This window comes from Anomaloglossus baeobatrachus, chromosome 9 (assembly GCF_048569485.1).
Source record: "Anomaloglossus baeobatrachus isolate aAnoBae1 chromosome 9, aAnoBae1.hap1, whole genome shotgun sequence".
In the NCBI taxonomy this organism is placed as follows: domain Eukaryota; kingdom Metazoa; phylum Chordata; class Amphibia; order Anura; family Aromobatidae; genus Anomaloglossus; species Anomaloglossus baeobatrachus.
The window spans coordinates 216,109,829-216,126,758 of record NC_134361.1 but is presented as its reverse complement, the minus strand read 5'-3'; the positions used below and the strand labels follow the sequence as shown (position 1 = coordinate 216,126,758).

Below are 16,930 nucleotides of genomic sequence, written 5' to 3'. Positions count from 1 at the left end.
TGAAGTGGGGAAGTAACTGCGCCATAGTCACGGGTGAACGAGCGACTCAGTGGTTAAATGTCCTATTTTTGTCCCAAATCGATCCCGACTTGTGCTTGATGTGTGATTTATCGCTCTTCCTTCACATCATCGAAGTAAATGGAGCAAAGCGAGTCAACTCATCTCTCATCTGTGTCTCACTTTTCTGTGAAGCTGTCCCACGCCGGCTCTAAAAATGAACAAACAGCCAATTACAGCTCCACAAATAGACATTGTGTCTAGCCAAACATATGTTCTCGCTTCCTCCAAATCTCCATCCTGCCGTTCTCGTTCCCACCGACCATGGTACGGGAGCTAATGAGCAAGCTCTGATTGATCAAGTGCAGATCGGTTTTCTGCCTCGTTATAAGCCTTTAAATCACTTTTATCCTGTTTTTTTTTGTTTGACGTTTTTTGTTACGCAGATTTGTAACGGGGCTTTTGTAGCCTTCTATTAAAAAAGTGACGGGTCGTAATTGGTTGTGAATGGAAATGCGTTTTGATTGAAAGTTGTGGCAACTTTCCTCTTAGATCATTCCCCCCGATTGATGCCATACACATGAACACTGCTTGTTAGAAGATCGGATCCAAAAATTAGAATCGCCTGCTCTTTCTGTTGGGGGTGTTAGAGGGGTGTGTGGATGTCCTCATATAATAGATGGCAGAAACCATCACAATTATAACCCGTGCTTGTGTACAAAGTTATTGTGCTTTGGACACGGTATCTTTAGGCCGACTATGGGCAGAGGGTTGGAGCGATCGCGTGTCTGCACATCTATAATAAATTGCATAGATTTGGAAATTGTTGCTGTAATAAAAGCGTTTCACAATCCTATTAACTTGTGCAGGAAAGCCAGGCAATCCCTTTATTGTCAGTCGCCAGTCTGACCTCAGGCGCCGGAGGCAATAAGGGCCCCCGACGCCCCGTGTCCAGTATGTCTGTGGAGGAGGACACTACCGACCGGGCGGAGAAGCCCGCAGAGTTTCAGCCAGATCAGGATCCAGGACTCCTAGGTGAGTGCATGTATCTGTACTGAACGCCCACCATTAATATTGATATTAAAGGGGTTTCCCTTTCAAATTTGGCTCATAGGTGCGCACATGTGTAATATAACAGTGATGTACTCACCTTTCCCAGGTCCAGCACTGCCTTTCCAGTCTCTGAGTGGTGGTGTTAGGCTACTTTCACACTTGCGTTGGACGGCTTCCGTTGCATTGCGTTGTGTGACGGATGCGTTGCATATAGTGGCACAACAGATACTATGGATCGTTCAAAACAACGGAAAGCTTTTTTTTTTATTATTATTTATTTATTTTCTTCTTTACAGTTTTACCGGCAGCAGACTATTGTGAACGATCAGCTGAGAGCTCTCAATAGCTGGCTGCTGAGCGCTCAGCTGAGAGCTCTCACATGCCGGCGGCCGGTAGATCAGCTGAGAGCTCTCACATGCCGGCGGCCGGTAGATCAGCTGAGCACTGTCACATGCCGGCGGCCGGTAGATCAGCTGAGCGCTGTCACATGCCGGCGGCCGGTAGATCAGCTGAGCGCTGTCACATGCCGGCGGCCGGTAGATCAGCTGAGCGCTGTCACATGCCGGCGGCCGGTAGATCAGCTGAGCGCTGTCACATGCCGGCGGCCGGTAGATCAGCTGAGCGCTGTCACATGCCGGCGGCCGGTAGATCAGCTGAGCGCTGTCACATGCCGGCGGCCGGTAGATCAGCTGAGCGCTGTCACATGCCGGCGGCCGGTAGATCAGCTGAGCGCTGTCACATGCCGGCGGCCGGTAGATCAGCTGAGCGCTGTCACATGCCGGCGGCCGGTAGATCAGCTGAGCGCTGTCGCATGCCGGCGGCCGGTAGATCAGCTGAGCGCTGTCACATGCCGGCGGCCGGTAGATCAGCTGAGCGCTGTCACATGCCGGCGGCCGGTAGATCAGCTGAGAGCTCTCACATGCCGGCGGCCGGTAGATCAGCTGAGCTCTCACATGCCGGCGGCCGGTAGATCAGCTGAGCTCTCACATGCCGGCGGCCGGTAGATCAGCTGAGCTCTCACATGCCGGCGGCCGGTAGATCAGCTGAGCGTTCGGCCACCGAGAATGTGTGCGGGGGGCGAAGTACGGGGTGGGTGGAGCCGAGCGGGGCCATGGCGCTGAGGACAGGTGTGTGTGTGTGTGTGTGTGTGTGTGTGTGTGTGTACACACATACTTACGGAGTGGAGCCAAGCAGGGAAGTGTCGGGCTCCCTGCACATGTAGCGAGGGTAAATATCGGCAAAGCACTTTGCTTGGTTACCTGATATTTACCTTGGTTACGGGTGCAGGGAGCCAGAGAGCGCATGCGCAGTGAAATCCTACGGATTGCGCTGCTCAAAAAAACTTTACATGCTGCGTTCCTCCCGCCCGGTGCAGCGTCAAAATAACCACGCTGCGTCGTTCAGCGGATGCAACGCTGACACTTGCGTTACAGTGCGTCGTCAATACAAGTCTATGGAGAATAGCGCAGTGCGTTAACGGACTGCACTATTCTCCATAGCGACGGACTGCGCTGAACGCAAGTGTGAAAGTAGCCTTACATTTGCAATGCACATAACCACTGCAGGCAATCGCTAAGCTCCGCGATATAGTATCACCGCTGTAGCCAATCACATCCGCAGCAGTGATGGAGAACAGCGCCGGACCCTGGAGGATGAGTGCATCATTTTGGTTTTTTTATACTTGTGCACTCCTATACGGAAAAAATAAATATATAAAAATACAAACCCTTTTAAGCTGCATGTAAATAATTGCAGTTTTCATTGCTGTTTCCTATGAAAAGCAGAATTTCTTGGCTTTATGATTTTTGCAAGCCTCTTAATGACTCCTTTTTGCCACCAGCAAACTAGTCAATGGTGGGACCTGCACAGCGTCGGGGAAGTTTCATATCCCATTTACATTTGTCACACGTCCTGAAAATAGGGCCCAGCCCCTTGGGGGTCACTAAACAATTTTTTTTTTTTTTTGTTGTTGTTGCGTATCATTAAGATCCCTAAAAATGATCGATGATGTAAGAAAAGGATCTTGATGCCAAAGCAACATCTAGAAAATAAAAAGTCCTCTGATTCCCAGGGATCATTAGTTTTGTTACAATATCAGCCTGCAGTAACATTGTTCTGCCACCGAGTGGCACTACAGGCTTTTGTATTGTATGAGAGTAAAGATGCATAAAAGCTGGAAAGCGAACCCTCCGTATAGAACTATGTCCTCACAGCCGTCATTTTGGTCAATACTTAATTTATTACCAGTATCCTCAGATTTTTATCTTCCAAAATGTAATTGTGTGCGGCCGTCAGAGGCTATCCGGTGGAAATGTTTTTTAGTCTTCGCACAGAGGCTATCCGGTGGAAATGTTTTTATTCTTCGCACAGAGGCAATCCGGTGGAAATGTTTTTATTCTTCGCACAGAGGCAATCCGGTGGAAATGTTTTTATTCTTCGCACAGAGGCTATCCGGTGGAAATGTTTTTAGTCTTCGCACAGAGGCTATCCGGTGGAACTGTTTTTAGTCTTCGCACAGAGGCAATCCGGTGGAAATGTTTTTAGTCTTCGCACAGAGGCTATCCGGTGGAACTGTTTTTAGTCTTCGCACAGAGGCAATCCGGTGGAAATGTTTTTATTCTTCGCACAGAGGCTATCCGGTGGAAATGTTTTTTAGTCTTCGCACAGAGGCAATCCGGTGGAAATGTTTTTAGTCTTCGCACAGAGGCTATCCGGTGGAAATGTTTTTAGTCTTCGCACAGAGGCAATCCGGTGGAAATGTTTTTAGTCTTCGCACAGAGGCTATCCGGTGGAAATGTTTTTATTCTTTGCACAGAGGCTATCCGGTGGAACTGTTTTTATTCTTCGCACAGAGGCTATCCGGTGGAACTGTTTTTAGTCTTCGCACAGAGGCTATCCGGTGGAAATGTTTTTAGTCTTCGCACAGAGGCTATCCGGTGGAAATGTTTTTATTCTTTGCACAGAGGCTATCCGGTGGAACTGTTTTTAGTCTTCGCACAGAGGCTATCCGGTGGAACTGTTTTTTAGTCTTCGCACAGAGGCTATCCGGTGGAAATGTTTTTTATTCTTCGCACAGAGGCTATCCGGTGGAAATGTTTTTTATTCTTCGCACAGAGGCTATCCGGTGGAACTGTTTTTATTCTTCGCACAGAGGCTATCCGGTGGAACTGTTTTTAGTCTTCGCACAGAGGCTATCCGGTGGAACTGTTTTTTAGTCTTCGCACAGAGGCTATCCGGTGGAAATGTTTTTTATTCTTCGCAAGCTTTATCATCAGCTTCTTACATCTGGAGTTCGCCTCCTGAGCAAAAACTCTGGCAGCAATTTTATTTTCAGCTCATTAAATTGTATCAGCGTGACGGGAGGTGTTGTGACAGCGGTGCAAGTGCGACACGAGGAGATATTAATAGCGGAGGGATGAGCATGTGTAACGCTGCATTATCCAGTGTGACCGCCACACGTGCAGGCGGCCATGGCGGATCAGAAACCGCGAGCGCGCGGTAACCCTGCACTGCCGGCTCCTCTTCTATAAGTTTTGTTGTCGTGTTTTTTTTGTTTTGTTTTTTAATTTGCATCATCATACTGTCACAAACCACCGGGGGGGGTCACTCAGAAATCCCCCGCGCTGGCTACCAGTACGTCACAATCGGGGGGTAACAAGTGGGGGGTCACCCCTCCTTTATACCTCCCGACCGACAGACAGAGCACGTGACGCGCTCTCTAGCGCCCCTCTTATAGTCAGGCCAATTATGGAATTGCCCGACAATAAGCAAGGAGGCCGCTATACTACTTATGCCGATTATTGAAGGGTCCCCGGTGAGAGTAAGGTATATATTCCCCCGACCTCCGCGGGCGGAATATATAATATCTTCCCGAATCTCACTGGCCTCCCCACAATAATCCTTGGCACAACTCGCTGCCACCAACCGCTTCACGGTAACTATTAGCCGAACACACGGACGTGGGATTCAAGATCGAGATAACAGAACAGCCCAAGATTAATTATATAATTTAATCGCCTAAAGCACACTAGAAACTACAATATATACAATAGGGAATCTACAGAATATACAGTTATGTCAGAGTACAGTCACAGATAAAGCATGGGTTACAAACAGGTATACAATTACATCAGTTACCTTGTGTGTCTGGCCACAGGGGGGCGCTGTAGACCAGGTTTCCAGGAACTCTCTCACAGGTCTGTCCCAACCAGGCCCCCGAGCAGAAGAACGCTGGAAAATGGCCGAAGTAGGGTTATCAACCTGGGCAGATCCAGGTCCCCTCCTACCTTAGTGACCTCACAGGGAAGCACTGCCACTCCCCCTGCATGGATCAGAATTATCCAGAAAAGGGGATTTTGGCCATAACTGTGCCTGGGAGCGTCGTAGACGGACGCCAACGCTCTCATTGTGACAGTTATGAATTTAGCTACAGAACGAGGGGACTCATGACCTGTCTACGAGTTCCCATATGGCTGATATCACGTTTGGTGTGTTTCCCAATGTCCTACTTCCATAAAAAGGGTGTGCCAGCATCGTCCACATGCGGAGACACCATTGTTATGGTTGCCATATTTATCGGAGATATGGCTTGCGAGATATGAACCATTTTTTACTGGAGTCGTTCTGTCTGGCTATTTCCATAGCCTTGCTAACTAGCTAGCAGCTCCTACTACAGGGTGACGGCAGGGAGTCATCCTGTATCCATTGTCCTAAAGCCACCTAATTTCCATATCACAGGACATGGCCATGGATTTGTTGCTAAACCAGTTGTGTGAAGGGAAGGGGGTAGTGACACCAGGAGAGGGCTTCCTGACATGACTTGAATGTCATGATTTATCGTCATATCTCCGGATTTACCTCACACCTCCCCCCTTTTGAGGGCGCTAGGGGGCAGCACACTCCGGTGTTCCCCCGTGCGCCCGTCCGCGACCTCTCCTTGTCGGGACAGCCCGTCTGCGTTACCGTGGTCACGGCCCCTTTTGTGGCGAATGGTGAAGTTGTATTGCTGGAGCGCAAGGCTCCATCGCAACAATCGCCCATTCGTCCCAGAGACGGTGTGCAACCAGCTGAGGGGATTGTGGTCCGTCTCCACGATGAAGTGGCGCCCGTATAGATAGGGTTGCAGACGCTGCAGGGCCCACACTATGGCCAGGCACTCCTTCTCCATCGTGGAATAGGCAACTTCCCTTGGTAACAGCTTCCTGCTCAGGTACAAGACTGGGTGCTCTTGGCTCGCAGAGTCCACCTGGCTGAGCACCGCACCGAGGCCGAAGTCACTGGCGTCGGTCTGTACTATAAACGGCCGCGTGAAGTCGGCTGCCTGTAGCACGGGCGGGCTGGACAGGGCGTCCTTTAGGGCCCGGAAGGCTGTCTCGCAGTCCATTGTCCAATCGACTGCAGAGGGCAGCTTCTTCTTGGTGAGGTCCGTCAAGGGCTTTGCCAGGCTACTATAGCATGGAACAAACCTCCTATAGTACCCAGCGGTCCCCAAGAAGGACATCACCTGCTTCTTGGTCCTGGGGGTGGGCCAGGATGCGATGGCCTCCACTTTCTCAGGCTCGGGCTTCAGTGTTCTCCCACCTACCCGGTGACCGAGGTACTGGACCTCGCTCATGGCCAGCTGACACTTCCCCGGCTTGATGGTCAAACCTGCCCGGTGGACCCACCTGAGCACCTGTGCTAGATGCTCTAGGTGATCTTCCCAGGTGGGACTGAAGACGGCAATGTCATCCAGGTACGCGGCCGCGTACCCTTCAAGTCCCTTGAGCAGGGTGTTGACCATCCGCTGGAAAGTGGCAGGGGCATTCCTCATCCCGAATGGCATCACCGTGGACTCGTACAGTCCAAATGGGGTAATAAAGGCAGAGCGTTCCCTGGCCTTGGGAGTCAGGGGGATCTGCCAATATCCCCGGCTCAGATCCATGATGGTCAGGTACTGAGCCCCGGCCAACTGATCGAGCAGGTCATCGATGCGTGGCATTGGGTACGCATCGGCGACCGTGACAGCATTGAGCCCCCTGTAGTCCACGCAGAACCGAGTGGTTCGGTCCTTCTTAGGGACGAGGACTACAGGCGAGGCCCAAGCGCTGTTGGATGCCTGGATCACCCCCAGCTTCAGCATCTCGTCAATCTCCTGGCGCATGTGTTGCTGCACCTCCAGGGAGACCCGATATGCTGAACGCCGGATCGGGGGATGATCCCCAGTGTCCACGTGATGGACAGCCAAGTCAGTCCTTCCGGGCTGGTTGGTAAACAACCCCCGGAAGGGGAGGAGGGTGGCCCACAGCTGGGACCGTTGGTCTTCCAAGAGCTGGTGGCCAACCTCCACATCCTCAATGGATCCGCCTGCCCTAACCTGGGCTAGCATATCCAAGAGGGTTTCCGCTTCTCCCTCCTCGGGCAGGTTGCACACGGGGAGCGCACATGCCTCCCGCTCATGATGTGCCTTCATCATGTTCACATGGAAGGGCTTCCGCCTTCCACGGGCAGGGTCCAGGGTGACCAGGTACGTCACAGGGTTGAGCTGCTGGTACACGAGGTATGGGCCTTCCCAGGCTGCCTGAAGCTTGTCCTGTGGTACGGGGACCAGTACCCACACCTCTTGACCCACTTGGTAGGTCCTCTCACAAGCGTTCTGGTCGTACCAACGCTTCTGATCGGCCTGGGCTTGAGCCATATTGTCGTGTACCAGTTGCGTCAAGGCCTGCATTTTGTCCCGGAAGCGCATGACATACTCGATAACCGACACTCCAGGGGTGGCCAAATCCCCTTCCCAAGCCTCTTTCACCAGAGCCAGGGGGCCCCGCACACGTCGCCCGTACAGGAGCTCAAACGGTGAGAATCCTGTTGAGGCCTGTGGAACCTCCCGGTAAGCAAATAACAGGTGTGGGAGATACCGCTCCCAGTCACGCCCGTGGGAGTCGACCAACATCTTAAGCATCTGCTTTAAGGTGCCATTGAACCGCTCGCACAGGCCATTAGTCTGTGGATGGTACGGGCTGGCCACCAGATGTCGCACCTGGACTTGCTTACAGAGGGCCTCCATCAGCTGGGACATGAATTGGGTCCCCCGGTCGGTGAGCATTTCCTGGGGAAAACCCACTCGGGAGAAAATCTCCAGCAATGCGGTGGCCACCTTGTCAGCCCGAATGGACGACAAGGCCACTGCTTCTGGGTACCGGGTGGCATAGTCCACTACCGTCAGTATGAAGCGTTTCCCGGAGCTGCTGGGGATGGCCAGCGGGCCGACCAGATCCACAGCCACCCTCCTGAAAGGCTCATCGATGATTGGCAGAGATACTAGTGGGGCTTTGGGGTGTGGCCCCGCCTTCCCCACTCTCTGACAGGTTTCACACGAACGGCAGTAGGCAGCCACATCGGCCCCCATTTTTGGCCAGTAGAAATGCTGGTTTAACCTGGCCTTGGTCTTAGCGATCCCTAGGTGTCCGGCCATCGGAATCTCATGTGCGATCCGCAACAACTCCGTCCGGAACGGATAGGGTACCACCAACTGTCGGTCCCTGGGCCACGCCTCCGGTGAACCCTGCTGGACCGTGGCCCGGTACAGCCGTCCTTGGTCCCAGACCACTCGCTCCGGGTCCGAGTCCGAGGGAGGCTGTGCCGCCTGCTCCTTAAGAGCTTTCAGGCTGTCGTCAGCTTCTAACGCTGCCTGAAACCCCTGACTAGATGTGGCCAGAATCGACGAGACTGTCACATCTTCAGTCAGTACCCCGGGACCTGTGTCCTGGCCTCCACCTGACTCGGCTGCCACTTGGTCAGAAGGGGAAGAGCTATCGGACCTCCGGGAGGCCCCTTGGCTTCCAGCACTCCCACTGCGGGTGACAGCGGCCACAGCCGCTGCGACCGTGGGTCGTGCCTGCTCCTCCTCCGTTCCTGACCAAGTCGCCGGTTCAGGCAGACCTACCTGGCTTCCTGACACCCCGGTTGTGGGGGAACCCTGCACCGAGATCTTACCTGGGAGCACTTCCGCTCCTGGACCGGCCCCAATCTCACCTGCCTGTTCCCCCCCTGCAGCAACAGAACCCCGCTGTGAAATCTCTGGGGACCCCACATTTGCTGTGGTAGCCCCCACCCCACACACTGGTCCTCCCCCTGCAGCACCCTGCTCTCTGCTTATCCCTGCAGAGGGCAGCAGATCCCAGCTCACAGGCTGGTTACTTGTAGAGGCATTGTCACACCTTTCTCTGACCCCCTCCCCTGTCACAGCTGCAGCTGTGTGTGTGTCTATGGTGTCTGTGCAAGCAGAAATATCAGAGTTCACTCCCTCCTCCCTTACATCATTCATAGATAACACATTAACATTGTCCGGAGGCATGTCAGTACTGGCTGAAGGTTCAGCCTTTGGGGCGGGGCCAAACTGGGAGGTTATTTGCCCCAAATCTGTCCCAAGTAGCACGTTTGCAGGGATCCGATCAGTTACCCCCACCTCCCTCACCCCTCGCCCTGCGCCCCAGTCCACATAAATGTTAGCAACAGGCAGCGCCGGGTCAGTGCCTCCAATCCCGGAGACAGCGAGGGTTTTTCCAGGGATCAAGTCTTGGGGGGACACCATCTCAGGCCGCACCAGAGTCACCTCCGAGGCGCTGTCTCGCAGTCCTATGGTCACAGACCGGCCGACGGTGACAGGTTGGAAGCTGTCCAGGGACCTACCACCACCCCCACCCACACAATACACCTTGGGCGGCCCTTGGGACGGGGACGGAGCCGGGGCCTTGGGACGCTGAGGGCACATGGCCTTGAAGTGTCCAGGTAGGTTGCACTGGTGGCACCGTCTTGGTTCTGCCACGGGCCTGGAGAGGGGAGTTGAGGGGGACACCCCCTGCAGTCTAGGGGCAGGTGGGGCAGTCGCAGAGTTCATCTTACCCCCTCTCCAGGTGCTGCTGGTGGCTGCTCTCCTAGCCTCAGGAGCCCGATTGTTGGTGTAGTCATCTGCCAGGGCAGCTGTAGCCGTGGATCCCTTTGGCTTCTGGTCTCGGATGAACTGGCGGAGATCCTCAGGGCAGTTCCACAAGAGTTGCTCCGTGATGAACAAGTCCAGGATCTCCGGTCCGGTGGAAAGCTGCAGGCCTTGGGTCCAGTGGTCGGCAGCTCGGGCAAGTGCCCGCCGGTGGTCAGCCCAGGAGTCCTTTGGTCCCTTCTGTAGGCTCCGGAACTTCTTGCGGTAGGACTCCGGGGTGAGGTTGTACTGTTGGATCAGGGCCCGCTTGATGGTGTCGTAGCCCTGATCTGCCTCAGCAGGCAAGTCCCCAAGGATATCCAGGGCCTTACCCCTTAAACGGGGGGTCAGGTATTTGGCCCACTGGTCCTTGTTCAGATGGTGCTGCAAGCAAGTCCGTTCAAAAGCAGTCAAGAAAGAGTCCAAGTCTCCATCCTTCTCCAGCACTGGGAAGTCCTCAACACGGACCTTTGGAAGTTTGGTGTCTTGAAGGTCACGTGTGGCTGATGAGGGCCGGAGCTGAGCTAGCTGCAGCTGGTAGTCACGCTCTGCCTGGCGCTCTTCACGCGCTGCCTGCCGCTCTGCCCTGCGCTCTGCCATGAGTATCTCGTAGGTATCCCGGTCTCCAGCCTGGAGAAGGGCCATAGCCATTTGAAGAAGGCTATCCGAGCCTCCCAGGCTCGGTGGAATGGCACGTGGTGATCTGCGGCCCGCTGCGGAGCCTGGTGCTTCACTGTCCATTGCAGAGCGGAGGGCTGGCATCTGGCTCGTTGAGGAACCTTGGGCGAGCTCCTCCTCATCTTGTCCAGCAGTGCCCGGTTGTGCAATGTCCTCGGCAGAACGGTTTTCTGGCGTCGAGCTCCTGGAGGGCTCGTGGACAACCTCCTCATCGTCTCTGGCCTGAGCATCGGCCATTCCTTTGGCTTTGCTCCTGGTGCTATCAGCCATTGTTGCAGACTTTGGTCACTGACACAGAACTGACACCTGATGCCTCCACACACCTTACAGTATCTGCACTCTGACACTCTAGTGTTGAGCTAGTCTGAAGACCCCAGCAGCCACAGCTGCTGCAGGCAGTCTTTAGTGTCTGGGAGTATGGGTCTCACACTCACACACACTATTATCTCGATCCCACCGCTATGCCACCAATATGTCACAAACCACCGGGGGGGGTCACTCAGAAATCCCCCGCGCTGGCTACCAGTACGTCACAATCGGGGGGTAACAAGTGGGGGGTCACCCCTCCTTTATACCTCCCGACCGACAGACAGAGCACGTGACGCGCTCTCTAGCGCCCCTCTTATAGTCAGGCCAATTATGGAATTGCCCGACAATAAGCAAGGAGGCCGCTATACTACTTATGCCGATTATTGAAGGGTCCCCGGTGAGAGTAAGGTATATATTCCCCCGACCTCCGCGGGCGGAATATATAATATCTTCCCGAATCTCACTGGCCTCCCCACAATAATCCTTGGCACAACTCGCTGCCACCAACCGCTTCACGGTAACTATTAGCCGAACACACGGACGTGGGATTCAAGATCGAGATAACAGAACAGCCCAAGATTAATTATATAATTTAATCGCCTAAAGCACACTAGAAACTACAATATATACAATAGGGAATCTACAGAATATACAGTTATGTCAGAGTACAGTCACAGATAAAGCATGGGTTACAAACAGGTATACAATTACATCAGTTACCTTGTGTGTCTGGCCACAGGGGGGCGCTGTAGACCAGGTTTCCAGGAACTCTCTCACAGGTCTGTCCCAACCAGGCCCCCGAGCAGAAGAACGCTGGAAAATGGCCGAAGTAGGGTTATCAACCTGGGCAGATCCAGGTCCCCTCCTACCTTAGTGACCTCACAGGGAAGCACTGCCACTCCCCCTGCATGGATCAGAATTATCCAGAAAAGGGGATTTTGGCCATAACTGTGCCTGGGAGCGTCGTAGACGGACGCCAACGCTCTCATTGTGACAGTTATGAATTTAGCTACAGAACGAGGGGACTCATGACCTGTCTACGAGTTCCCATATGGCTGATATCACGTTTGGTGTGTTTCCCAATGTCCTACTTCCATAAAAAGGGTGTGCCAGCATCGTCCACATGCGGAGACACCATTGTTATGGTTGCCATATTTATCGGAGATATGGCTTGCGAGATATGAACCATTTTTTACTGGAGTCGTTCTGTCTGGCTATTTCCATAGCCTTGCTAACTAGCTAGCAGCTCCTACTACAGGGTGACGGCAGGGAGTCATCCTGTATCCATTGTCCTAAAGCCACCTAATTTCCATATCACAGGACATGGCCATGGATTTGTTGCTAAACCAGTTGTGTGAAGGGAAGGGGGTAGTGACACCAGGAGAGGGCTTCCTGACATGACTTGAATGTCATGATTTATCGTCATATCTCCGGATTTACCTCACACATACAAATTACTTTTTTTTTTTTTTCTTCTTTATATCACCGTCCTAGTCAGTAGCAGATTACAACCGAGAAAGTACTGACATTTCTGTATTGGAGCTCTGCCTTAGCTCAGATTCAGACAAGCATATTGCAGGCCCATGTTTGCCCCCATATTACTGAACCTGGATATAAGGGCCCAAACTAACATCTTCTCGGTCCCAATCACGATACGTGACGTGCTTAAACATGAGTAAATGTTCTTAATTGTGCAGCAGGAATGAAGCTGGTGTGAATTGTGACTGCTGCCCTTCATATTGTAGTGATCCAGTCTCCTTCCTTCTGTTATTTTGTCTTCCAGTATTTTATCTCTTTTCATTTCAGATCCGAGCAAATTTACAGCATCTGACGCTTCAAACACCGGCCATCGTAGAAGCCGCTCTTCATCCAGCCTCGCTGAAATCCCAGGTAATAAGTCAGAATTTTAACATTGTTGGCTGTAAGGGGCTCATACTGTATATAAGGGGCTATGAGGGGGCTCATACTGTATATAAGGGGCTATGAGGGGGCTCATACTGTATATAAGGGGCTATGAGGGGACTCATACTGTATATAAGGGGCTATGAGGGGGCTCATACTGTGTATATAAGGCGCTATGAGGGGGCTCATACTGTATATAAGGGGCTATGAGGGGGCTCATACTGTGTATATAAGGCGCTATGAGGGGGCTCATACTGTATATAAAGGGCTATGAGGGGGCTCATACTGTATATAAGGGGCTATGAGGGGGCTCATACTGTGTATATAAGGGGCTATGAGGGGGCTTATACTGTGTATATAAGGGGCTATGAGGGGGCTTATAATGTGTATATAAGGTGCTATGAGGGGGCTTATACTGTGTATATAAGGGGCTATGAGGGGGCTCATACTGTGTATATAAGGGGCTATGAGCGGGCTCATACTGTGTATATAAGGGGCTATGAGGGGGCTTATACTGTGTATATAAGGGGCTATGAGGGGGCTTATATTGTGTGTATATAAGGGGCTATGAGGGGGCTCATACTGTGTATATAAGGGGCTATGAGGGGGCTCATACTGTGTATATAAGGGGCTATGAGGGGGCTCATACTGTGTATATAAGGGGCTATGAGGGGGCTTATACTGTGTATATAAGGGGCTATGAGCGGGCTCATACTGTGTATATAAGGGGCTATGAGGGGGCTTATATTGTGTATATAAGGGGCTATGAGGGGGCTCATACTGTGTATATAAGGGGCTATGAGGGGGCTCATACTGTGTATATAAGGGGCTATGAGGGGGCTTATACTGTGTATATAAGGGGCTATGAGGGGGCTTATACTGTGTATATAAGGGGCTATGAGGGGGCTCATACTGTGTATATAAGGGGCTATGAGGGGGCTTATACTGTGTATATAAGGGGCTATGAGGGGGCTTATACTGTGTATATGTGTATATAAGGGGCTATGAGGGGGCTCATACTGTATGTAGAGAGCTACGTGGCGGTTCATCTTATATGTAGGGAGGTATGTGGGGTCTCAAACAGTATATAGAGGGCTATGTGGGGGTTCATATTGTATATAGGAGACTGTATCAGGGCTCATACAGTATATAGGGGGCTATGTGGGGGTCCATACTGTATATAGGAAGCTTAGTGGGCGCTCATACTGTATATACGGTCAGCACCTTGGCTCAGTGGATAGCACTGTGCATTCTTGTGGTGGCTCAGTGGTTAGCATTGCAGTCTTGCAGCGCTGGGGTCCTGGGTTCAAATCCCACCAAGGACACCATCTGCAAGGAGTTTGTATGTTCTCCCCGTGTTTGACAGTGATGATAATGTATGTAAAGCGCTGTGGAATTCATGGCGCTATATAAGTGAAAATATATATATATATATATATATATATAATGTATGTATGTAGGGTGCTATGTGGTGGCTTATACTGTATGTAGGAAGCTTTGTTTGGGCTCGTAATGTATATAAGAGGCCATGTGTTGGCTTATACTATAGGTAGGAGGCAATGTTGGGGCTCCTGCTGTATATAGGGGACTATGTGGGGGGCTCACACTGTATATTCTGGGATATCAGCATATTTAATCTGCGCAATATTAAGCGATATAACTAATATAACAATCTGCTCCAATGTTGGAGTCTCCCATAATGTGTACGACTGCCCCCCCCCTTCCCCCGTATAGTATGGCCGGCACTCTGCGCAGTGCTGGGTGCGGAGCATGGGCAGATGACTGGCAGCGGCTGCTACACATTGAATGCAGCTGAGCTGTGCTGCCCTGTTCATTGTTTCCTTCCAGCCCCTACCAGAGGGGAGCCGGGACCTGATCCCCACTAATCTGCTATTCCATGGTATCCTATTACCGGAGAATCCCTATGTCCTATCTTGTCAGTGCGCAGCCATTGTATATACTGAGAAAACGCCTAATTACCAGCTTCATGGAGTCACGTGCATTCTTTTCATGGCCTCTCCTACCAATGATATTATTTTCTTATTTCATATGTGTAAATGTATCTTTGCTCTTATGCACACTTGTAACCTTGTATCCTCATGCTTTTGAGTCTCTGGCGCGCCCCCTGCATTGGTGAGGCCCCGGCCATATTGCACAGGAGTTGGCATCAGTTTGCATCTTGCCAGGTTCCTCCAGACTGCGCTCCCTTCCCCCACCAACCTGAGATATAAGTGACTGACTTCCTCCAACCCCCCAATGATTAATATAAAAGCGTCTGATATCCCCCCCCCCTTCGTCTCCTACCGTTCCTCCTGAGAAGCCCCTATTTATATCTCCTCGTGCTAGATTAATTAGCACTTCTGTGGCATCCGCTCTGTGAGTCCGAGTGCACAGCCACTCGCCGTGATAACAGCTTCGCTCTAAAACCATGAAAGACGTGTTCTTTGGCAGGATTGTGCACGTTGTACAGCGTCTGGGACGCGTCGCCGGCTGCTGCGGGTTTATGGAGTGTCGGTAATTAAAATTACCCCGTCACGAGAGCTGTACCAACATGTCAGACGCCGCAAGAAAAGCAACTAATAAATCATTAGGGCCTATCGGGAACACTCGCAGGTGGATCAGCCGGGTGCAAAGACAATGTTATTCCCATTGTGTAGTGAGGAAAGCAAAATTCAGCCGAGTGTTTACAGATCTTGCCAAAACCAAGAGCATAAACCTTCTTATCGGATAGTTGGAAAAAATAATCTCTTTAAAGGGCGTCTTTACTTGGACAGGTCCTGGAAAAAAATAGCAAAATTAATTGCATAGAAAATTGGCACCTTTAAAATATTGGTCCGTCCTAATAATGTGTGCATAAACCTGATACTCCAGTGATAACTGCATGATACTTTGATTTATTAAAGGGGGGGGGGGGTTTGCAGCTCATAATATCTATATTTAATGCCCCATGTGGCCGGTGATGACTCTAGAGGCGCTGGTCAATGGCTTTAGTGCCCCATATGCCACCATCCACATCCTGACATTGCCCCCAGACACCCTCTCCTCTCCTGGATCTGGTCCTCAGCACATATTATTAATGTTTTGCCATGTTTATTAATATCCCGTATTTTTTGTTTTTATTACTAGGAAGCCCAAAAGCTGCCAAATCTGACATGGACATGGCGTACGAGAGGGCGCGGGTGAGCCTGACTCCCGACGACTTCCCTCCAAGCCCGGTCATGAGTAAGGTGGGTGAACGCCGCCGTCATTATAGAAAGTGACATCTGTGCAAATGGGCCAGAGATGGCGCCGCTGCCGGAGACGTCACCCAGGCCGGTCCCAGCCTGCCCCTGCTCATCCCTGCCGTGTGTTCTCACATCCTGCCAGATTCAGTCACCGCTTCACCAAGTTATTTTATAGCTTTGTGTTATTATGAGCAAACCTTTGCTTGGAACTCAAAATGCATGTAACCTATATAATCGGGAAACATCGGTGACTTCTAGTGGGTATGCTCATCATATAGGTTCCTTCTGACTTAAAGGGGTATTCCCAGAATTGAGGCTATGTGCCCACATTGCTTTTTTTGTGCGCTTCCTTTCTGCACACAAAAAAGCATGTTTTGGCAGGAAAAAAAGCAGCTGAAAAAAAATGTATTAGAGCAAATTTCCAGAAAACCATACTAAAAAAAGAGTCCGGCGTTCTAAACATCCAGGAACCACACGGGTAGCACAAACTCCTGATCATATCAGGGAAAAATGGACATGCGAGTTTTTAAAGTGCAAAAAGTACATAATTTATTGATGAATATGGTGACAAAACCTTGTCAATGTTAATATGAAAGGTTAAAAGACCCCCAGGCCAATCAGGGTGCTACATGCACATAACACATTGGGCCCAAACTATAAAAAGAATGATCATTTAGATATATACATAAAACAGTATACCTCTGTTTTAGGATATCTCTATCTTGTATACAATAATAATGATAGAGTATGTACACAGTGGAACATATGTAAATTCAATGAAACAGAGAAAGTAATGATTAATTCAAGTACA

General features: G+C 51.2%; 1 protein-coding gene across 5 annotated transcripts in view; it reads left to right on the top strand.

Annotated features, from left to right (window-relative positions):
* The window catches only part of PNPLA7 (patatin like domain 7, lysophospholipase), a 207,482-nt gene that overhangs the window by 65,273 nt on the left and 125,279 nt on the right, over nucleotides 1–16,930 (top strand). For all 5 annotated transcript variants that reach the window (XM_075324460.1, XM_075324462.1, XM_075324461.1 and 2 more), the window contains 3 exons: nucleotides 867–1,032; nucleotides 12,800–12,883; nucleotides 16,022–16,122. In XM_075324460.1, coding sequence (XP_075180575.1) covers nucleotides 867–1,032; nucleotides 12,800–12,883; nucleotides 16,022–16,122 — 351 coding nt within the window. The remainder of the gene's footprint in view (nucleotides 1–866; nucleotides 1,033–12,799; nucleotides 12,884–16,021; nucleotides 16,123–16,930) is intronic.